Raw genomic sequence first — 23125 nt, 5'->3', positions numbered from 1 at the left:
CATGTTGACATCTGCACTGTTGGTACAAAAGCAGCAGCGTAGACAAGCTTCTGTTAGAGCACAAGACAACACAGTGACCCTAACAGCAACCACTAATGGTCATTGTGGTGTTCACCACTGCACAGTTGTGGTAAATAAGTCAGCTCATTAACCCAATTAAAAGCCAGTTTCACTTAACGATGAGATAACAAAACCTTAATTTTGTTAATTCTCCACCTTGGAGCAGATCTTTTCAATAGACCACATGGCCAGGAATAGAGGACATAGTTCAGCTACTCGCCTGAATACAAGAATGATCTCAAGAGAAGCACTTGGCACACACCTTTAATCTCAGCACTGGGGAGGCAGCGGCAGAGGAATCTGTGAGTTTGAGGACAGGCCATTGTGTTCTACAGAATGAGTTCTGGGCCAGTCAAGGCTACATAGTGAGATCCTGTCTCAAAACAAGAAGTCAAGAGAAGCACAAAAGTAAAGCTGAATTAATGAGAGGATGTTTCTTTTTTTTTTTTTTAATGAAATGCCATTTTTACTGGAAAGATGTACTAAGTATCCTTAGTCAACACGGATCACTAGGAAGCCCTGTAACTCTATATAAACCAGGCTAGCCTCAAGTTCACAGAACTCTTCCTGCTTCTGCCTCCTAAATGCTGAGATCAGAGGTATCGGCCACAGTCCCAACCAATAATCTGAAAATGACTGCAACAGGGAACTTAAAAGAAAACAAGCCTCAGTGTCTGCTGTCATTGATACAACCCAAACTTTCAACTGAAAATAAGGATTTTTGAAACATCTTAATCTTACCTCATCAAAGAAGCTGTGTTCTGTAGCAGAACCATTACCAAAGATCTCAATAGTCAAAATGCAGAGAACAACTGACCTTGAGATGCTCAGCCCTAAGTGATACATCTACAATTCAGTTCCTGCACCTAAGGCTCAAGAGATATTAGGGAAGGCAGAGTAGTGGGTAGAAAGATTTTTGAGAGCCAGAGAGGGGATCAGGAGGTCTGCTGTGATGTTGTACCTTCAAGCTATGCCAGGGAAGCCATACCCATGAGGTCTCAACAACATGGGTACCTGCCTAAACAAGACCTGAACAATTTCAACACCAGTTGCCATCCTAGTGTAGTTAGGAGAAATCTCATGGGGTCCCACCCCCCAGTGAAGAGCTACAATGACTCAGTGAGAATTAGTTTTCTCTGGGGATGAATCCTGTGATTGGTTATCTAACACCAAGCAGTCAGCTCTAGAAACATATACATAGCAACATTCAACAGACTCAGTGGTTGTGTTTATGTGTTTATTCATTCACATGTATGGGTAACAACAACCGCTAAAGAAGAATTGGTCATGAACTTGGGAGTGGGCATGGTCAAAGGCTGGGTAGAAGGAGAAGACAGGGATGTGAAAATCCTTGTGCCTTTTCCTAAGACACATTTGTATGAGGCCAGATCTCTTCTCACACTTCTGTTCTAAGAACATATTGCAACAGATTGAAAGCAGAAGCAGAGAGAAGAGCCCAGCTGTCTTCTGCTGTTCCAGAATTAAAGAGATTTGTAAAACGTGAAATATTCTTTTTACTAAAACTTAGTGTAGTTGGTATTTTTGTTTAATTTTCATCAAAATGCAATGTTTATGTAACATGTAATAAGTTTCAAAAATGAATGGATATATAAATATATTTTAAATATCCCAATTTTAATTTCCTAAGTAGTGACTACTTATAGATATAACCTAGATAAACAAATCTCCTCAGGGTCTTTAATAATTTTAAGAGCATAAAGAATTCCTGAGTTCGAACAGTTGAAGATTACTGCTCTAAAGACAACTTTTGTGTTCAACAGCTAAGGGATTCAGAAAAGAGGAGAATTAATTCCTGCCAGGATTTATGATTTTCAAAGCACTGCCACCAGATTTCCTCCCTTATCCCTTTCCAAGTTAAGTGAAATATTGTCCAAAAATGAATAAAATTATATAAGCAAATAGGAAGCTAAATTCCCTTAGATTTTTCCTACCCCCAGAAAGGTTTAAAATCAAAGTATTAAGCTGACAGTGTGGCTCAGTGGTAGAGTGCCTCACTAGCAATTTTAGAGACCAGGGCTTAGTTCACAACACACACACACACACACACACACACACACACACACACACAAACACGGTAAGAGCTGGGCTTGATAGAAAATGTCTATGATTCCAGTACTTGGGAGGGTGAATCGGAAACATTGTAGCTCAGGTCAGCCTGGGCTACAATGTAAGGCACTGTCTGAAAAAAACAAAGCAACAAATTAAACTATATAACATCATGTATCATGTGCCATCTTTGTTTAGTTGGTTACATTTATTTATTATCTATCTGTCCTTGAGTCCCAATCTCACTGTGTAGTCCAGGCTGGTCTTGAACTCCCCACCCTCCTGTCTTACCTCCCAAGTGCTCAGATTACAGATATGACTGACACAGACTTCATTTAACTTTCAAAAGATTGTGCTAACCAAATTTTGTTGGTTTGAATCCAAAGTGTCAATGGTGATGGTGAATTTGAGGGGCCCAACTTAACATTACAAACCACATTTTGCTTTCACACTCCATTTTATGATTAACTTGCCCTTAGAATGAACTCAGCTACTGAAAAAAATCCATTTTATTCCAGGAACCATGTCACCCTGGCAACAACAACAATTCCCCTAAACAAACAGCCACTTCACCTCTAGCAACAACCAATCAGTTCTCAGGGGAAAATAACTAATGTCTCAAAATAGATTGATTAAGCTAGCAACCACTGTTCATACTAAGCTGAAATCAATACTAACCAGTAGAAATGTGCCAAGCAAATGCCATCTGAACATGTAATTGCCAAGTTGAAAAGTCCCTTAAGCCCTGCTGCAACCATGATAAAAAGGCAAGGCTTGTACTGGCTCAGCCCCTTCCATACCATGATCCACTGTGCTGGAGAGGTTGGGATGTCTGAGCTCAAGCTCGGAGTATAGACTCTATGCTTTTGCATACAAGTTGGATTCCTGGTGGTTTCTGGGAGTCTGTGGGGACCCTGAGATCTGGACATAACAGAATTATCACATTGGCAGAAGTAGCTTAATAAAAGTTTAAACTCACCTGTAAATACACTTGGATGTGGGAAGTTAATAACAATGAGCTTCATTATCATCTCAGGGTAGCAGACAGCAATCAGCCAGGCAATCATGCCTCCCCAGTCATGGCCGATCAGGACACATTTGCTATACCCTGTGACCGAGAAAAACATGTTGATGTCATTGTAAAGAAATAGGTGAAGTCATTATCTCACATAAAACAGTTACATTTCTGAAGCTATTTACCACTCACTATCTTACCAGATATTCCCCAATAAATTATACACTGTAAAAATATTTATTGAACAGGGTCAGTAGCTCGAATTCACAATCCCAGTTCTTGGATGGCAGAAGCAGGGGTCCAAGGCCAGCCTGGCTTACATAAGATACTGTCTCAAAAGATAAATACACACACACACACACACACACACACACACACACACACACACGTTTTTAAAAGGCAAACCTACCTAAGGAGTCCAAAATATCCTTTATGTCTGCGATTAGACAGTCCAGTTTGTAACTCTCTTGATGAGCAGGTGCATCTGACTCTCCATAACCTCTCAAATCCAGTGCAACAACTCTGTACTCGCTTTTAAATTCTCTCAGTTGATGGCGCCAAGAATACCTGAAGGGAAAAAGAAACATTAAGAACAGTAGCCTAGGGAGACAGCTCAGTGGTTAAAGCTGCTTCCCAGCAGCAAGCCTGACTACCCAAGCTTGGTCCTGAGAACATATGTGGCAAGAGGAGAAACCCACTCCCACATTTTCTCTCTCCCTCCGTGCATGTGCCATGCCGCATCATGCACACACACACAGACATAAATAAGTGTTGACTAATATCAAGAATAGCATTAGCAAGGCATGGAGAAAGGCACCATACTCCTAGATACCTTGGACACTGACAGGAACCAGCCTCCTCGGATTTGAGGACATTCTGATTGGTCAGCATAATGACAGGCCACCTCAAAACCAACCAACAAGCCAGAAAAGTAAAGGCTGTCTAAGTGGAAACTACCAGAAATTACTCTTTAAAAAAAACTAGGTAGGGGCTGGAGAGATGGCTCAGTGGTCAAAAGCATGGACTGCTCTTCTGAAGGACCTGGGTGTTGTTCTCGGCACCCACATGGTGGCTCATAACTCTGGTTCCAGGGGATCTAACACCCCCTTCTGCATATATACATATGCAGGCAAAACAGCCATACATATAAAATTAATTAATTTTATATTAATTAACTGCCTGTAACTGCAGGTCCAGGAAGCCTGACCTCCTCTTCTGGCTTCTGTGGACGCTGCAAACATATTTCACCAACATATACCTATACACAAAAAATTAAATAAATATTTGTAAACAGAAGTTCATGGCCATCCTCGGCTACATAGTGAGCTCTGGTTACCTGAGTCCCTGTCTCAAAAATAACAACAACAAAAATATCACTTACTAAAAAAAGCTATATAGTTGCATGTTATTATTGGAAAGAGAGCCCTGTGAGGAAGCACCTCTGACCATCCCCATTAGCAACCCATCTCCCTCCTGTCTCCAGAAATGCATAACAAGGGGCCAGAATTTGCAGAAACTGCAAAATACCAAATATAAAAAGTGGATATGTTATATATTTTCTAATTGTACTAAGAACAGTTATTGTTTAAAGGGAATCTGATAGATTGAATTTCTGGATGGGATGAAAGATTATAATCTTCTAAGATAATAACAAGGAAGATAAGCTCTAGGATTTTGTCAAAATGTCTAAATGCTGATCTGGCTCAGGGCTTTGGCAGGTAAGTCTGTCATTTTTGAAACTTACTATATGAAAATCTTTTCCTTCTAAAGTAGATTTAATTTATCTTAGTCAAACAGAGCTCAGGATTTTTTATTTTTTATTTTTTTTAGTAATTTCAACAGTTGAAATTCTGGTTTGGAAGAGTCTGAAGGTTGAAACTAAGTCTGAAAGAATCCAACAGAATAATGATGTAAGGCAAACATGTGTAAGAGCTGGAGAAAGAGCTCACTCGGTGTTTGAGAGCATTGGCAGCTCTTGTAGAGGACTAGTTTGGAGGGGTGGAGAAAGAGCTCCCTGTTTGAGAGCACCAGCTGCCCTTGTAGAGAACCACACTGGGCAGCTGGCAACTGTCTGTAACTCGAGCTCCAGGAGTTATTACATCGCTGCTAGCCAGTCAACCCTCACACTTCATAAGAAGGCCACAGAACTCATTAATTAAAAACACAGAGACTTAGGGCATTTTCTTCTTCAAATAAGCAAAGTTATTTCAGTATAACACAGAAAGATACTGTCCTGGCTGGTTTATGTGTCAACTTGACACAAGCTAGAGTTATCACAGAGTTTCAGTTGAGGAAATGCCTCCATGAAATCCAGCTGTAAGGCATTTTCTCAATTAGTGATCAAGGTAGGGAGGGCACTTTATAGGTGGTGCCATCTCTGTGCTGGTAGTCTTGGGTTCTATAAGAAAGCAAGCTGAGCAAACCAGGGGAAGCAAGCCAGTAAGAAACATCCCTCCATGGCCTCTGCGTCAGCTCCTGCTCCCTGACCTGTGTGAGTTCCAGTCCTGACTTCCTTTGGTGATGAACAGCAGTGTGGAAGTGTAAGCTGAATAAATCCTTTCCTCCCCAACTTGCTTCTTGGCCATGATGTTTGTGCAGGAATAGAAACCCTGACTAAGACAGATACCAAATTTTCAGGGTGACTGACTTATGTTGTAGGACTCCCAAAAGCATCTGCAGGCACTGTAATGTTAGCTGATACACACCCAGTGAGAAATTATCATCTGAAAGTGCGTTTGCAGTGCAGTAGTGGAGCGCACACAGGTGTCAGATTGTCACTCAACAGAGGGTAGAACACTCCAATGTGGATTGATAATGCAGTAAGACAAGAGTGTGATGCCACAGGATGGAAACATTGCCAGGAAAGGTGTCAGATGCATACTTAATTATGAATGGCAAAGTGCCTCTGCTCTGCTCTCAGAATGTGGCTCACAGAAGTCTGTAGAGCATTACTGATTAATGTGAGTTTGGTGTTTCATCTTAGATAAATAGTGTCTTTGACCAGGACATGGTAACTTTGTGTAAGTGTGTGTTAATGTAAGCACACACATACCACTGGTATATGTGGAGGTCAGAGGACAACCTTGGGCTTCAGTCTCCTAGCCTTTGATCTCCTGTCAGCTGCCTTCCTTGTTTTTGTATTACACACACCAATACAGCCATCCCTTTAATGTCCAGGGAGTCTCTTGTATCCATTTCCCATCTCCTCATGGGGGTGCTGTGATCATAGATACTCACACTATGTGTCCAGCCTTTTGCGCTAGGGATTTGAACTCGGTTCTGCTCACACAACATGTACTTTTCACCCACTGAGTTATCTCCCAAGCCAGGGACACAGTTACCTTGTCTGTGCATTGTTCTCAAGGAAGAAGTTTGTTTCATTTAGGAGTCTCCTCTGTTGACTCATGGGATTGTATTATTTTCTTACTAGCTTTACAATTTTTAATGGATATTTCTTGTTTTCGTTTCTGAAGTCCAATTCATCCCTTTTTATAATTCATTATGCCCAATAATCAATAAAGTTCTGCCTCTTGTGTATTTGAATAATCATGCCTCCCGCTTATTCTGATATTCCTGTTCCAGGAAATGAAAACCCTGCCTTTGTTTAAAAGACTTGATGTGATCACCTTGTCATGTTTACTTTGCTATGACCACCTTGCACCATGTCTTTGTTTCAGGAGGTTGTTATGGCCAACTTATTATGTTTATATTCTGCTCCTGTTACGCCCCCTAGTTGCCTGCCAATTCCCCGTTTGGAAACTCTCTACTTCTGAGCTATAAAACCCTTTATCTTCCCCATGTCCAATACTAATCTCTTGAACCTCACCTTAGGGGGAGATAGCCCATGTACACAAATAACAGAAAAAGCTGTTTTAATTAATTTGGCCATGATTTCTGTTGGTAGACTTTCACCTCCCATCTGTTGAATTAACATTTGGAGGCCCCAGCGAGATCAATTCCCCAACCTAAATTTGGAAGTTGGATTCTTCCCTCAGAACTTCTGGGACTGGAGCATCTCCCTAGTATGACTGGGCACACTCCAGGGCCCTGGAGCATACCCCATGCCCACATGCCTTCAATTCAGCAGACTGCTTAAGCAAATGGCTGAATCAGTAACATCTGACTGACACATGTGTGTGTGTGTGTGTGTGTGTGTGTGTGTATCAGTAGAGGAGTTATTGTTAAGAGGCTCCTTTCTCTCTTGCTGAGAACCCTCACCTCTCAATGGCCAGGTGAGAGGGAGACTTGGAGTGATTAACTTTTATTGAACCAGGAAAAGAAAGTCACATTTGTTCTAAGAAGGAAAACTTTTACCCAAGCAAATATGCATAGACACAGAAACCTTCATACACACATTTACATGTTCATTAACATCCTCATTTACACATTAACATATTTACATTTTTGTTGGGCCCAACCACCTGTCTCATCCATTCCACAAGTATTCATGCATACTTGCATACACACACACACACACACACACACACACACACATATGTATATCTTCAGACACTCCAGAAGAGGGAGTCAGATTTCGTTACGGATGGTTGTGAGCCACCATGTGGTTGCTGGGATTTGAACTCCGGACCTTTGGAAGAGTAGTCGGGTGCTCTTACCCACTGAGCCATCTCACCAGGCCAAAGATTTACTTTTAATTGTGTGTGTGTGTGTGTGTGTGTGTGTGTGTGTATGTGCAGGGGCACATGCATATGAGTTCAGGTATCTGTGGAGTCCAGAAGAGAGTTTTAGATCCCTTAGAGCTGGAGTTATAAGTGGTTATGAGCTCTCTGATGTGGGTGCTGGGAACTTAACTCAGGTCCTCTGCAAGAGCAGCAAGTGCTCTGAACTGCTGAGCCATCTCTGCAGCTGCTACCTTGGTTTGTTTGTTTAGAGACAGGGTCTCCACTAGCTGGAATGGACGACCTTGAACCCTGTGACCTGTGTGCACCTGCCTCCACATAGCTGAGGTTTTAAGTGTCATGCCTGGCTCTTTTACATGGGTCCTGGAGCTTGAACTCAGGGTTTTGTGCTTGCACAGAAAGCACCTACTCAGCTCCCCCCAGTCTGTAAAGAATAACTGTAAATATCCTTTTTTTGGAATTCATACATAGTAACATATTTAACTCACATTTCCGCCATAAACTAAAACAGAAATGGCTGCAGTAACAAAACAAACATTGTCCCTGTCACACATCACAGAAACAATCCTTACCACACTGAAACAAGACTATTTTTATACCCTGGGGGGCTGGGGGTTGTTTTGTTTGTTGTTGTTGTTGTTTTGTTGGCAGTGGTTTTGTTGTTTTCCTGAAATGAGATCTTGTTAGCAGATCAAGTCTGGTACTGCTATGTAAACCCAACTGGCCTCAGGCTCCTTTGTCTTGGCCTCGCCATGCTGGGAACATAGACATGTGCTGCCAGCACACCTAGCTTTTCTGACTGGTTCAGACAATAGCAGAGATCATGCAGAAAAGCAAACACCAAGACAACCTCTTCCCTTATCATTTCTGTTAGCATATGTCAGGATCCTGGTTTCCCAGGCAGGACACTGCGGTGTGGAGCATCCTGTCTGTCCTCCTCTGAAAGGGTGACACCACTGCCTCCTTTGTGCTGAGCTCAGGATGAGGAGCCTGAGTGAGTCTCTGCCTGGGAGTGTTTACACAAGCATCCCAGGCAGCTGGAGATGGAGGCAACTCACAGAAATTGCCTGGGTCAGCTTGAAATATTTTTAAAAGAGATGCAAATTGAGGTAGAGGGAGAGAGAGAAAAAATCCTTTGACAAACAGCCATATTTTGGGCTGATTTAGCTAAAGTTCCCACAGATGTGTTATCTTCTCTAACACTTCCTCTGGATTTAAGGCGGCAGATGTAGAATCCTATTGCTTTTGTGTCCCTGGCAGATGTAGAATCCTATTGCTTTTGTGTCCCGTGTGATAGTATGCATTAACTATTGCCCTGATAGTTAGTACATAGATTGCTGCTTCTCAGCTGTCTCGGGTAACAGTGCTAAATCTACGCAGCACATTACTATATGGTGCTTCTGGGTTTTAAAAATTACTGTGTTCTTTTTTCTTTTCTTTAGTTTTGTGTCTGTGTGGTTGTCTGCAATGTATGTGCAGGCACCTGTAGAGACCAGAGTGATGCTGGATCGCCAGGCTCGCATACCTGAGCAGTGGCTGCTTTACCCAGTGACATCTTCCCAGGTCCCTAAGGGACAGATTTGGAGTATTGCCTGGGGCGATACGAAGGTAATTTGATTCTACTCTCACAACATCTCTGCAGAAATGTTATTGAGGGATACATAGGGTCCTTCTTCTATTTGGCTTTCCTGCATTGTGATAAAACATTTGGACCGTAGCACTTGGGGAGGAAGTGGTTTATTTCATCTTACGGTTCCAGGTAGCAGTCTACCACTGACTGTATGTGGAAGTCAGGGTTTCTGCTTCAGTTCTTGCCCTGACTCGATTTATAACTCAAAACTTCAGAAAATTGAAACTCTAGAAGACTTTTTTAATCTTCAGAGGAAAAAGCAGAGTTTAGGGGTGGTGGTGCACACCTGTAAGCCTAGCACTTGGGAGACTGAAGAGCTTGGGTATGAGTTCAAGGCCAGTATGGTGGTTTGAAGAGTATGGCTGTGTACACTCTTGTGTTTGAAAGTTTGGCCATAGGGAGTGGCACTATTAGGAGGTGTGGCCTTACTGGAGGAAGTGTGTCACTCTGAGGGTGGGCTTTGGGGCTAAGCTCAGGGTGACACACAGTCTTTTTCTACCGTCTGCAGCTCCTCCAACACTACGTTTGTCTGGACTCTGCCATGCTTTCCACCATGATGCTAATGGATTATAAACCTCTGAAACTGTAAGCCAGCCCCAATGAAATGTCCTTTATATAAGAGTTGCTTGGTCATGGTGTCTCTTCACAGCAACAAAACCCAAACTAAGACAGCTAGCCTGGGCTACGCAGCAACAGCTGATCTCCAAAAATTAGGGTGGTTATATATGTATGTATGTTTTTAGATTAGGAACGAAACTATTGCTGTGACTTCAGGGACATTCAGGAGTTTTCATCCTGTGAAATGATCTGCTGTTTTGAGAAAGGGATTCCATGATAAGTTCTACGTTTAGAATGTTTGCCCCTGTAAAACTATGACATTTAACCATGGTTATAACAGAGTTAGGTCATGAGTGATCTGACCTCATGGGATTTACCTCGAATTTACCCTCTGTTGCTTTCTTGCCTTTCCACCCTCTATCATAAGATCATTCAACATGGCAGCCCACATCGGATCTTGATCTTGGACCTCCCAGCCTCCAGAACTAAGCAAAAAATAAACAAAACAAAACAAACAAACAAACAAACAACAACAACAAAAACACCACCACCAACAACAAACTCTATTCCTTTACAGCAGCATCAAATGAATTGAGCCAGAATCTTAAGTGTTAACGCAAAAGAAACAAGTTAGTTGGTAAGTTTACCAGAATTCTGGAAATCCATGAAGCAGCAGCATGAGCGGTTTGCCCCTTTCTCCAGCAGCAACATAGTGAAATCTTAACCCGGAGTCCTGAAAGTGGAAGAATATGGAGTATGTGATAGCAGGCAACATCAAACTAAGACATTTAGTATTTCCCTGTTACTAAAATATTCTCGCTTGAATTACTTTAATATCAAGAAATAAATATAAACAACATATTATCAATAGAATAAAGGGACTAATTCACCTTTGTGGGTATTCCCTTTGGAATACCCCTTACTTGCTCTGTTACAAGGTCTGTGTATATATTTTGAGCTTCTGGAGCAATGTTACAATGTAGCTTTCGTCTTTGTGAGGTGTCACGTTTTGTCCCCTGCAGGATACATAAATAATTCTGATCTGAATTTCAATGTTGCAAAGTGTATCTCACATATTTTTTTCTCAGTTGCCTGTCAAGAGCTGCAGTATCACTTATGTAATTCACACCCCCTTCTCTTATTTTTAGGCATCTCCTTCCCACACTGCAATCTGAGTGTTTCATATATGCTCTCCTTTCCTGCCTGTTCCCTCTGTCACATCTGTGTTTCTAACATTGGAATATATCAGTGCCCAAGAGTTCACGCTGCATCTGGGAGATGATTAACCCCGGAAAAGGAAAGGACTGGGAACAAGAGTAAAATGCTGCAGACATCAAGGATATGGGAACATAGACAAGAAAGGAAGAGAGAAAAGCAAAATCCCTGAAGTATGAGAGAAAGACAGTACAAGTCAAAGCTGAGCATGGACTCTGTCTCCGGCCTTTAGATTCCAGCGTTTGGCATGTCATTTCCCTTGATTCCACCACCTTACTAAGAAAACAAGGCCCAAGGGCTGAGGCTGCAGAGCAGTGGCAGAGCATTTGCCTTTCAAGCACGAGACCCGAGCTTCAGTCCCCAGCACTGCAGTCCCTTCCCCTAAATGAGGTCCAAGTTAAGTCACATAAGTCATGAAGGTCATGGGAGTCATGAGAGGGCTAAGGATGTAGCTCAGTGGCAGAGCACTCGCCTGGCATGACCAATGCGTCCCCCGGCGTCACTAAATAAACAGATGTTAAGAGGAATGAAGTATCCAGGTGACTAGAGTCACCACTATTTCTTCGTTCCGCTTCTGAGGGGAAAAGAGAGGAATTCTGAGGAATCCAGGAAGAGTCATAAGCTGTGTTTCATCCTTAAGTTGGACAGAATTAACAAATGTGACTTTGCTGTTATCTTTTTAAAATTATTTTAGTGGTGGTGAGTCTTGGGAAAATAAAATGCTATGGCCACCAGATCGGATTTAATAAAGATTTTATCGCACTGGGTATATGCCAGGTTGATAATTATAATGATGAATTATAAATTATACTAAGTTATAGGTCCGTTGGCCTATGTTTTCTTCTCTTTTTCTTTGTGGATCTCTTCCTCTTCCTCCCCCTCCTCCTCCTCCTCTCCTTCTTCTCGAAACATGAACATACTTAATTCTTACATCAGTTTCAGGCTCCTTTTGCCTTTCTGAATCCCAGTTGTTGGGGGAGTTTAGCTGCTGATAAAACGTCAGGCAGGACTCAGTAACACAAATATCTCCTTGTATGTTGCCTTTGAAAGGCTTGTGAGTCAGACTGTAGGTCGTATCACAAAGACTGTATCACTCCACCACCTGGCATCAGGAAATAGACCGTCTGTGGGCTGTGACAGAAGCTTGGACGAGGACGGACAATGAAAATGTGTTGGCACGGTTGACACTTTTATTTAAGCACAGAGAATGGAGCTTTATTAAGAAGTGGGCACCTACTTTGTATTCCATTCTCTCTTATTTTTGACTTTTTGCACCTGCTTCCTTCCTCACAAACACAAACCATTTCTTATCGTTTAGTGCTGCCTAGGTCATCTGAGATTAGAAATGACTTTCCAAAGAACTGTCCACTCCCTCCATCTCAAAATCTGGACAGCAGGGCATCGCCAGGAGCCTTACCCTGCAACTGATCTGAGCCCTAAAAGGCAAAAAAGGTAACAGGAGACAGCTTCTCCTTGCAGTAGGAAAGGGAGAATTATTCTGAGTTGCTTCAGCAGGAGGAGGATCCGGTTAGAGAAATTTCACGTTCTGAAACACGTAACCCCCAACCCCCCAACCCCCAACACATAGGTTAAGGAGAGAGTGGAAAGCCAAGATACTGACCCGTGGAACAGCCCCTGGCCCGGTCCCTCCTGCCTCCCCTGGGGTCCCCCGGGTGCCCGCAGCCATCGGGACGCATCTAGGAACAATCGACCCGGCGCCCTAGGCACCGCGGCTCCCAGAGCTCCCACCCGCATCCCTCTCCCTCCCCTGTCTCCAGGCCCGCGCCGGCCTTCACCTTGATGCGCACGTAGCAGTGAGTCCCTAAGGAGGGGTCGTTCAGGCACGCCGGAGGGTTGGCCCGGGCCGCCCGGCGGAAGGTCTGCGCCGGCGCCCTACCGATGCTCCACAAAAGTTTGAGCAGGTGGACAGAGGCGCACAGCCCGCAGTAGCCGTACACCAGGGACCAGTAGAGCAGGGCGCGCAGCGCGGGCAGCAGGCGGGGCGGGCGCGGCGGGGCCATGGGCGCCTGCGGGAGCCGAGCTGTGGCGTCCCTCCCGCGCCCGCCCGCTCGCCCCGCACACGCCGCGCGCCCGGGCCTCGGGGACCGCGCAGGGCGAGGCCCGGGCTGTCCTCCTCCCGTGCCACGTCGCTAGAGCCGAGCGACAAGAAGGCGACGCTGAACGCCATCCCCAGGTCCTGTCGAAACTCCGGGCTCTGAACAGGTCCCAGCGCCCCGGTCCAAGAAGCCGCAGACCTTTTCCCGGATGTGAGAATCGCGGAGGGCGGGAGGGACTTTTGTACTGTACTGTGGTAATTATTTCTTCAGGTGGGCACCCCTAGCACAGTCTCTTACAGATATTAACTGTTCCTTAACTGAGTTCAAAGTTACCAAACACCCCAGCCAGAAAAAGCAAAAAGGCACTTGACACCAAGGCACAAGCAATCAATTAGCTTGTCCCTACCCTTAGCAAGGACTCCTCCCTCCTCCGCCTCTTCTTAATGTTCCCCTCCCCCTCCCTCCTCCTGCCCCCATTGGTGTAGACTCTACAATAGTTTATCAGCCCTACACCCCCCACCCCGCCCCGTTAAGAAACATTCATTTCTCTTAGTCTTCCTTTACCTTCCTGTTTCCCTTCTTTCTCTTCCCTGACCTCCCTTCCGTGAGGGTGTGTGTGTGTGTGTGTGTGTGTGTGTGTCCGTCCGTCCGTCCGTCCGTCCTAGAGATGCAGTTACAGGTGACTGTAAGCCTGTGCACCCCTCACCTCTGGAACTGAACTCAGGTCCTCTGAAAAAGCAGCCAGTACTCTTAACTGGTGAGCCATCTCTGAGCAGAGATTCCTCACATCTGAATAGCTTAGGGCTGTTATAAGTGTATCTACATAAAATGTTTCTGTGTGAACATTTTTTTTTTTTCCTATTTCACCTAGAAATGAGACAGTGGGATAAGGTGGGTAAGTGTACCTTTGGCTTTCTGTGACAGAATCAAACTGGTTTCCAGAATGGCTGCTCGGTGCTAGAGGTGTTGCTTAGAGCCTGGGTCCCATTCTTTAAACGCTGTGTACTGAACTTTTCTTAATTTCACTTGTTCCAGAGGTGCAGAGCATGGGGGAGGGCAGCTAGGGCAGTGAATGTTTTAGAACAAAGTTTAATGACACATATGTCTGAATATGCCACAAAGGCTACCGCGTTATTACTGTTAATTACTGTTAAATAATGAATAAAAAGAATAAAGCCTACATTTATTTCCTAATGGCGAATAGTACATGGCATCTTCTGTGTGATCACATGTCACTCAGATATACTTTTCTTGACAAAGTGCCTATACGAATCTTCTGCTTGGTGTTGATCCCTGGCCCCACCCCCATGGAAGCAGGGGTGGTGGGCCTGCATGCACTAGCTCTGGGCTATATCCACAAATGCTTTTGTTCTTTGGGTTTTTTTTTTTTGGGTGGGGGGTTGCTTTTACAGGCTTTATTTATATATTTGTGTATACTTATACATACATATGTATGTGTATAACAATACTACTCAGCTATTAAAAACAATAAATTTATGACATTCCTAGGCAAATGAATGGATCTGGAGGATATCATCCTGAGTGAAGTAACCCAATCACAAAAGAACACGCATGATATGCACTCACTGATAAGTGGATATTAGCCCAGAAACTTAGACTACCCAAGATATAATTTGCGAAACACGTGAAACTCAAGAGGAAGGAAGATCAAAGTGTGGATACTTCGTTCCTCCTTAGAATGGGGAACAAAATACCCATGGAAGGAGTTACAGAGACAAAGTTTGGAGCTGAGATGGAAGGAAGAACCATCCAGAGACTGCCCCACCTGGGGACCCATCTCATAAACAGCCACCCAAACCAGACACTATTGCATACGCCAGCAAGATTTTGCTGACAGGACCCTGATAGAGCTGTTCTTTGTTTTTAAAGCAATACTTTTCCCACAGCTAAGTCTGAGAGTTCCTCAGAGTTTATAACTCATAACTACAAACCTCTCATGCATAATGTGATTTTTCCTTTCCCCTTAGTTTGTTTTTGTCTCTTCTCCTCCTTTTCCTCCTACTACTTCTTCTTTTTCTTCTTCCTTTCTTTTTTTTAAACCTACAGCACCTGATACTCCCAGGTGGTCTCCCATCCAAGTACTAACCAGGCCCGATCCTGCTTAGCTTCCAAAATCAGATGAGATCAGGCACGTTCAGGGTGGTATGACTGTAGACAGTTTGTATTTGTCTTTTCATGAAAAAAAAAAAAAAAAAAAGCTTTAATCTTGGTGAGGCCAAATTTGTTGATTTTTCTCCATCCTTTTAATGTCAAGTCTAAAATTTCTTGGTGCAAATGATGAGACTAAAGATTTTTAAGTTTTCTATCATGTTTGTGATGGTTTTTGTAGAAGACGTGAGGTTCTTGACATACCGGTATTTGGGACTCTTCCGTGGCACAGCGTGGCACAGGTTGAGATACCCGGCCTGACTCTAATGAGTCCATGTCTATTGGATTGCATTGTTGCTGTGGCTCCCTGGTTCCACTCTGGGGGTCTCCACCCCCATGCGCCGTCCCATTGGTCTATAGTACTGGGGTTGTGTCTTGTCTTTTTCTCTTTTCCCCTCTTTTTATGATCCATGTGTGTATGCATTTTTCTTGTACATATCTCCTAGTCTGCAGTGGTTTCTTTAGAGCATATGCTTAGCAGGAATTGCTACAAACCTACAGACAAGAGTTTAACATGCAACTACTTGATTTTACGAAAGAGGATATTTTACAAAATGGTTATGTTTATTTAGTCTGGCCTGGTGGTATGTATCACTACTTCCCACTATTCCTTTCCAACATGTGCTGATAGAAATATCTTAGCTAACTTAATGAGTTACCATCACTACCACATAGGGCTTCAGTTTCATTTCCTTCAATACCAAAGAAGCTGGACGTCTCTGGATGTTCATTATCCATAAGAATCTTCTGCAGCCTGCGCCTGGCCCAGAATTAGCAAAGCCTGTGTATTGTTCTCTATTCTCCAGGCTTCCAGTCGGGTGTAGCCAAGAGATTGGGTTGTGGTTAGTAGACTGTGAGTAAAAGAGGCCTCTTTCAAGCCTGGCAATTAAAAACCTTTCCACGAGGGGTATAGTGGTTTGAATGAGCACAGCCTCCATGCTCTTATGTTTGAATACTTTGTTCTCACTTGGAATTGCTTGGGAAGGATTATGAGGTATGGCCTCGTTGGAGGAGGTGTGTCACTGCGGGTGGGATTTGAGGTTTCAAAATCTCACATTATGCCTAGTTAGGTCTCTCTGCCTCCTACTTGTGGATCAATATATAAGCTCTACTGCTCCAGCCCCATGCCTGTCTGTCTCTGTAAGCTCCCAATGAACTCTTCTATTACTACAGCAACTGAAATGCAACTATGACACTCTCCAGAGCTCTCTCCCACTTTTTTTCTTTCTTACTTTAGTATTATTGTTGTTGTTTGGTTTTGAGATAGGGTTTCTTTGTGTGGCCCTGGCTGTTTGGGAACTCAAGTTGTAGATCAGCCCAGATAGGAATCCACCTGCTTTGAACTTAAGAGATCTGCCTGCCTCTGCCTTCTGAGTGCTGGGATTAAAGGGATATTCCATCATGCTTAAAAAAAAAAAATTAAAGGGCTAGGGAGATGGATCAGCAGTTAAGAGCACTGACTGTTCTTCTGGAGGTCATGAGTTCAAATCCCAGCAACCACATGGTGGCTCACAACCATCCGTAATGAGAAACAAATAAAATACCTATGGGCTGGAGCGAGTGGGGCCAGAGTGAGCAGGGCCAGAGTAAGCAGGGCTGGAGCAAGAGGAAGAAGGGAAGGGAGGGGGGAGGAAAAAAATTTAAAAATTAAAAATCCATGTTCATTTTGCTAAAAGACAAAACCAAAAAATTCCATTTGATTTTTTTTTTTTTGTGGTACATCCACAAAAGAGACCAAAAGGTCCAGGTGGAGTAACTAGAGAGAGTGGGCACTGTGGTGTGCATCTCCAGAGTAGGAGATCCCATCATAGAGTGGGGCCTGCATTCCGCTGTCATTTGGATGCTATTACTGCATTCACACTCCCAACCTGACACATGCTTCCATTTTTCATTTCTCAGCAGAGACCTGTCATCCTTACTATCTACGCAGAGAACTATGATTTACAGTGTGGAAAAAACTAGAAGAAAGCTGTGAACTGTACACAGATTTTCCTTCCCTAATGCAAAATCTAAAATCTCATAAACGTAGGCCCTCATCAGTGCACACTGTCCTGTGGCAAACAGTTCAGAACAGGGCAGAAAGAAACCGCTGTCAATCAGAGGTGGCAGAAGCCATCACTAGCACGCCCTACTGATGCACCCTGTCTTAGTCAGGGTTTCTATTCCTGCACAAACATCATGACCAAGAAGCAAGTTGGGGAGGAAAGGATTTATTCCGCTCACATTTCCACACTGCTGTTCATCACAGAAAGAAGTCAGGACTGGAACTCAAGCAGGTCAGGGAGCAGGAGCTGATGCAGAGGCCATGGAGGGATGTTCTTTACTGGCTTACTTCCCCTGGCTTGCTCAGCCTGCTCTCTTATAAAACCAAGACTACCAGCCCAGGGATGGCCCCACCCACAAGGGGCCTTTCCCCCTTGATCACTAATTGAGAAAATGCCTTACAGTTGGATCTCATGGAGGCATTTCCTCAACTGAAGCTCCTTTCTCTGTGATAACTCCAGCTGTGTCAAGTTGACACAAAACTAGCCAGTACACACCCTAAGGACACTGTCTGAAGGGAGAGCTGTACTCAGGTTAACAATGAGAAAAAGTACTAGAGCAGCACAGGCTTTGGTGCTGGGAAAACGACACCTCTCAAAACCCTCCACATTTCGAGCTAACAGGCTTTTGTTTTTTTCCCCCAAAAACTTTAAAGTGTGAATTCCTCTGTTCTAGAGTTATTGTTGCCAATAACTCATTTCTATTTGGTGAAATTAAAATACTCTCTCTTAAAAAGCTATTTTCCTTGCTTGGTTACAAAATTTTGTTTATGGTATTGTAATGGCCAGTGGAAATACAATGTCTTAGATGTGTTTTTATTGCTCACAGTTTTGGAATGTTCTAACAATATTGAAATGTTAAAATAAAAAGATTCAACCAGGCATGGTGGCTCACACCTCCAATCCCAGCACTCTGAGCTTGAGATGGGACCAACAGGTTGACTCAAGAGGGACAAGAGAGGATGCACAACACACATCTCTAACCCCCAGACACAGACACACACATCACACATACACACACACCCCATACCCACTTACACACACACACATACATCACATATCACAACATCACACACCACACACACACCCCAAACACACATCACACATACACACCCCACAACATCTCAAAACACCCACACACCCCAACCAATCAAACATATACACACACACACATTCCCCCCCCCCACAAACACACATCACACCCACCCATACCACATCTACACACATACCTGCATGCACAAAGCAAAGCAAAAGCAAAAACCACATCATGCCCATGCATATAGATGTCTACAAGAACTTATTTTCCTCAATTTTAAGAAAATTAAATTTGCTGTTTGCTCAAAAAATACTTTTGTTATTCTTGGTTTCATTAAATGTGTGTTAGGTCTTTTAATTTTGTCCTTTAGATCAGTGGTTGGCGAATTTTCTAACACATTCTAACACAGTAAGAGGTACGGTAGTAAACATTTTGGTTTTTTAAAAATTACATAGTATGTATGTGGGCAATGTGAGGATGTCAGACAACAACCTGAGGTAGTAGGTTTTCTCCTCCCACAATCTTGATCCTGGGGATCAAACTCAGGCAGTCAGGCTAGGCAGCAAGCAGCTTTTCCTACTGTGGATATAGTTGTAGGTTGAATAAGAGTGCCCCGCCCCCACTCGTGTGTTTGAATGCTTGACCCATAGGGAGTGGCACTATTAGGAAGTATTATTGGAGGAAGTATGTCCCTGTGGGATGAGTGGCACACAGTCTCCTTCTGCTGCCTGTAGATCCAGATGTAGAACTCTCAGCTCTTCCAGCTCCATGTCTGTCTGCATGCTGCCATGCTTCCCACCCTGTGTAGTTTCCCTCTGAAATGGTAAGCCAGCCAGAATTACATGTTGTCCTTTGGAAGAGTTGCCTTGGTCCTAGCCTCTCTTCACAGCAATGAACCCTAACTAAGACACCTACTGAGCCAATTTCATCCTTAAACACAAAAGCAACCATAGAATAAATAGTGCATGAAGCTGTGCTCCAATAAACCATCTTTCTTTCTTCCACCCTCCCCTGGCAGACACCATGCAGGAGGAGCTGCAGTGGGCAAGTGAGCTTCCTGCGACAGCCCACCGGCCCACTGTCTTCTCACGGCTGCGGTGGGTGAACCCCGGAGAGTCACAACTCCAGGGGCTTGGTCCCAGGACTGCTTCTTGCTGCTGCTGTGCCTTCTCATGTTGGTCATTGCTGTGTTCCTCATTTTTCTGACATAGTGTGACTGGGTAAGGAAAGACCCTGTCTGCCTTTAGTCTCTATGATTGATTCCTGGGCATCAGCCCACCCTACTGGGCAAATTTCCTGCAGATCAACATGAGGATGAACTTCCATGAAATAATGCTGTTTAGATGAACTAATGACTTTATAGAATTCCTGATTTGATTAAAATACTTTCAGAAAGTTAGAGTAATTGGTAGAAAGTTTAAGGAAATGGTTTTAGTTGTTTTGCCAAAAAGATTATTATATAGAGTTCTAAAAATCTATTTTCTGGAAGTTTCCTTCCCTTCACCCCAAACTGTCCATTTCCTGCCAAAAAGGTCTTATTCTTTTAAACATTTTACACATCAATGTTCTGCTGATGTACTGGGGGTGGGAGGGGGATGGGAGGGGAGGGGTTGGGGTAACGGGGTAAGGGATGGGGTGGGAGAAGGGGAACATGTTATGCCTTCTAATTTTCACTCTTTATAGTTTTGTTTGTTTGTTTTTCAAGTTGTCATTCATCTGCAGTGGTGGAAAATTCTGGATCTTAATCAGTGGTGACCATGCTTCAGCCTCTGGTCAAGCCAGGACCTTCAGCCTCTGGAAGACCTGGACTCTAAGCACCTGATTTTATGAGAAGTTATCTAGGAGGTAGGCCCTGGCCTCCTCCAGTGTGGCCTGCCTGGGACTTGGCTAAGGGACCATTACTGAGAAGGCAGGTTTACCTTAAAACAAGAATATACTCTCCTCCCCAGAATTCTCAACCCCTCACCAGTAGCAATGAGGTCAGAACTACTTCCTGTTCTTTTTCTGTTTTGTTTTTTGTTTTTGTTTTTGTTTTTTTTTTGTTTTTGTTTTTTTTGGTTTTTTTTTTTTTTTTTTGGTTTTCCAAGGCAGGGTTTCTCTGTGTAGCCCTGGCTGTCCTGGAACTCACTCTGTAGACCAGGCTGTCCTGGAACTCAGAAATCGTCCTGCCTCTGCCTCCCAAGTGCTGGGATTAAAGGCGTGCGCCACCACCACACCCGCTTACTTTTCTTGTTCTTTTGGATGCTGCCAGTGCCTACATTTGGCTTTAGGCTTCCTTACTACTTTCCCCTCCTCTCTCCAGCTTGTGCTCATCTCCGTGCCCATGCATCTCTCCTCTTCTCTGGCCCTTTGATATAAACCTGAGACATATATAAATAGGAGGCAGGTTGAGAGCTCACCTGCCCCGAGGTTTTGTTGTGAACTCTAATAAACTGTCTTTGTGCTTCAGGATGAATCTGTTCTAAGAACCCCAAGAGGGAACCTAGGTTTCTCTAGTATCTCACTTGCTGTTTCTCTGCGCAGCTGATTTTGCAGTGGAAGACTAGTGAGAACTCCTTTGCTTCTCTTAACACAAAATCCTCAAGGAGACAGGGGAGAGTTGCAAGCCAGGGCGTACTTTTAAGACTGAAAATTAAGTTGGTAGGTCTCTAAATTTAATTCTAATCTACTCTGATTTAAAATCATAACACTCTCCATTCATCTGACTACTACATACCAGATAAAGTGACCACCATAAGTCTTAGGTAACAATAGTCACTCAACACAGAAGTCTAGTAAAAGAGTTGTTGTCTCATCAAGGACAAGTGATTTGGAAGAGAGGAATGCAAATGCCCGCCCACCTCACAGCATAGGCAGAATGGATTCGTAGGCATGGAATTCTACATAAAAGCACATCTGGAATTTAAGTGTACAAAAATACATGAGGCCAGGTGTGGTGGTGAGTGCCTGGTGAACTCCTCAGCACCTGGGAGGCAGAGGCAGGAGGATCAGGAACTCCTTAATGGCCGACTTTGTGTTTGGTCTACCTGTGACTATCAGGTGACATCCTTCTTGGCAGGTAGAGGTTCCATCAGTCCAGAGCCTGTTAGCACATAGCATCTAAGGCCAGCAGACACTTCCCTGCTTTGCTGGACCCATCTGATGTTCTCACCAGTGTATTTTAAAGATTCTTTGATTTATGACCTTATTACTATGAACACTTCAGATACTGTTTCCATGTTGGGAACATAACATTTGGGCAAGTTTTCTGGTCATGGAGACTCACAATGGGCTCCAGAACAAACCATCTCTTATACCTGAGGCAAAAGCTGTGTTTTACGTGGACAGTCATGATGCAGGAAGACAGCAAAATCACCGTATTTTTGTAAAATACAGTCAAACAGATCCCCATGTTTCCATATTTGAATGAGGTTTACAATCTCATTGTTGAGTACATAAACTTTGTTCTTACTGTAATTGGATACAAGGAGATAAACTTTCTATACATTTTATATTTTAATCATTTCTAAAATATTTTTATTAAACGGGAATAGACTTTATACTTGGATATATACATATATATGCATATATGTATTCACACATATTATATATATATATATATATAGAGAGAGAGAGAGAGAGAGAGAGAGACAGACAGACAGACAGACAGACGGAGAGAGAGAGAGATCTCCTGAGGTGACTCTGTTCATGTATAAACTTTTTATGATTTCAGACTTAGCAAATTTTAACTACTTATTTCTACATTATACACAAACTAATGTGATACAGCAAAATGTAACACAAACTGTAAATGTATCTGTAATAAAACAGAGAATTACAGATAGATAATAATCTATCTTTCCTATAGTGATTGCACTAAAAATTTCAGAATTTTAAGCTTTAAGGGGAGGGTTTTGTCTTTATACACTCTAGGATTTGTACGTGTTAGGCACTTCACTGCTAAGCTACAATTCCAGACCTGTCTTAATAACTTTTTTTAAAAACATTTATTTATTTATTATATGTAAGTACACTGTAGCTGTCTTCAGACACACCAGAAAAGGGCATCAGATCTCATTACAGGTGGATGTGAGCCACCATGTGGTTGCTGGGATTTGAACTTCGGACCTTTGGAAGAGCAGTCGGGTGCTCTTATCCACTGAGCCATCTCACCAGCCCCTTAATAACTTTTTTAAAAATTGCTATAAAGAAAAAAGTTTTTAAAGGGGCCAAAAATGTAAGAAGCCAAGAAATGGTAAAGAAAGAATGGTAAATAAAGAAGGAAATGGTAATTTTCCCCCTTCATCTTCAGAAAAGCCCACTTATATGCTGGTAATTAGCTCCAGGAGGGACTCTAGCAATGGAGGAGAAAGGAGCAGCAGGGCACACAGCCACACTGCAGCTGTGATGCCCCTCCCTCAGCTGTGATGCTGCCCCTGCAGCTGTGGTCCTCCCCCACAGATGTGGTCCTCTCCCTGAAGTTCTCCCAAGGTGACTCTGGCTATCTCAGTGCAACAGCAAGGAGAAGTAAGTGGCACAGTTATTGTGGCCGTGGGTGCTGTGTGGCTTCCTGAAAGGAGCAGAGGTGTGAATGAACTACAGCTGACTGTCCAGGGGCAATGAACAAATCATGAAAACTCAGACCTGTGGCCACATG

The 23125-nt window shown here is 43.4% G+C and overlaps 1 protein-coding gene, 1 long non-coding RNA gene and 1 pseudogene across 4 annotated transcripts in view; 1 reads left to right on the top strand and 2 right to left on the bottom strand.

Moving 5' to 3' along the window:
- Ephx4 (epoxide hydrolase 4) overlaps positions 1–23125 on the bottom strand; it is a 44943-nt gene that overhangs the window by 13707 nt on the left and 8111 nt on the right. Inside the window, exons 1-5 of one of the 3 annotated variants that reach the window (XM_085836982.1) lie at positions 12807–12833; positions 11658–11759; positions 10618–10703; positions 3552–3709; positions 3107–3235 (exon numbers count right to left, since the gene is read on the bottom strand). In XM_085836982.1, coding sequence (XP_085693108.1) covers positions 3107–3235; positions 3552–3709; positions 10618–10649 — 319 coding nt within the window. In that variant the 5' untranslated portion in view covers positions 10650–10703; positions 11658–11759; positions 12807–12833. Of the gene's footprint in view, positions 1–3106; positions 3236–3551; positions 3710–10617; positions 10704–11657; positions 11760–12806; positions 12834–12981; positions 13468–23125 lie in introns of those variants that run through there. The other 2 variants (XM_021163935.3, XM_085836981.1) reach the window with 2 other exon arrangements.
- Positions 9232–11487, top strand: LOC147005322 (uncharacterized). The gene is made up of 3 exons (XR_015046963.1): positions 9232–9390; positions 9921–9997; positions 11119–11487. It is a non-coding gene; the product is annotated as an uncharacterized LOC147005322 (long non-coding RNA).
- LOC115031143 (5S ribosomal RNA) lies at positions 15301–15419 on the bottom strand (annotated as a pseudogene).

This window comes from Mus caroli, unplaced genomic scaffold (assembly GCF_978045245.1).
Source record: "Mus caroli unplaced genomic scaffold, Mus_caroli_1 scaffold_4, whole genome shotgun sequence".
Classification (NCBI taxonomy): Eukaryota; Metazoa; Chordata; class Mammalia; order Rodentia; family Muridae; genus Mus; species Mus caroli.
Note: the sequence above shows the minus strand (reverse complement) of the source record. Positions and strands in the feature narration are given on the sequence as shown.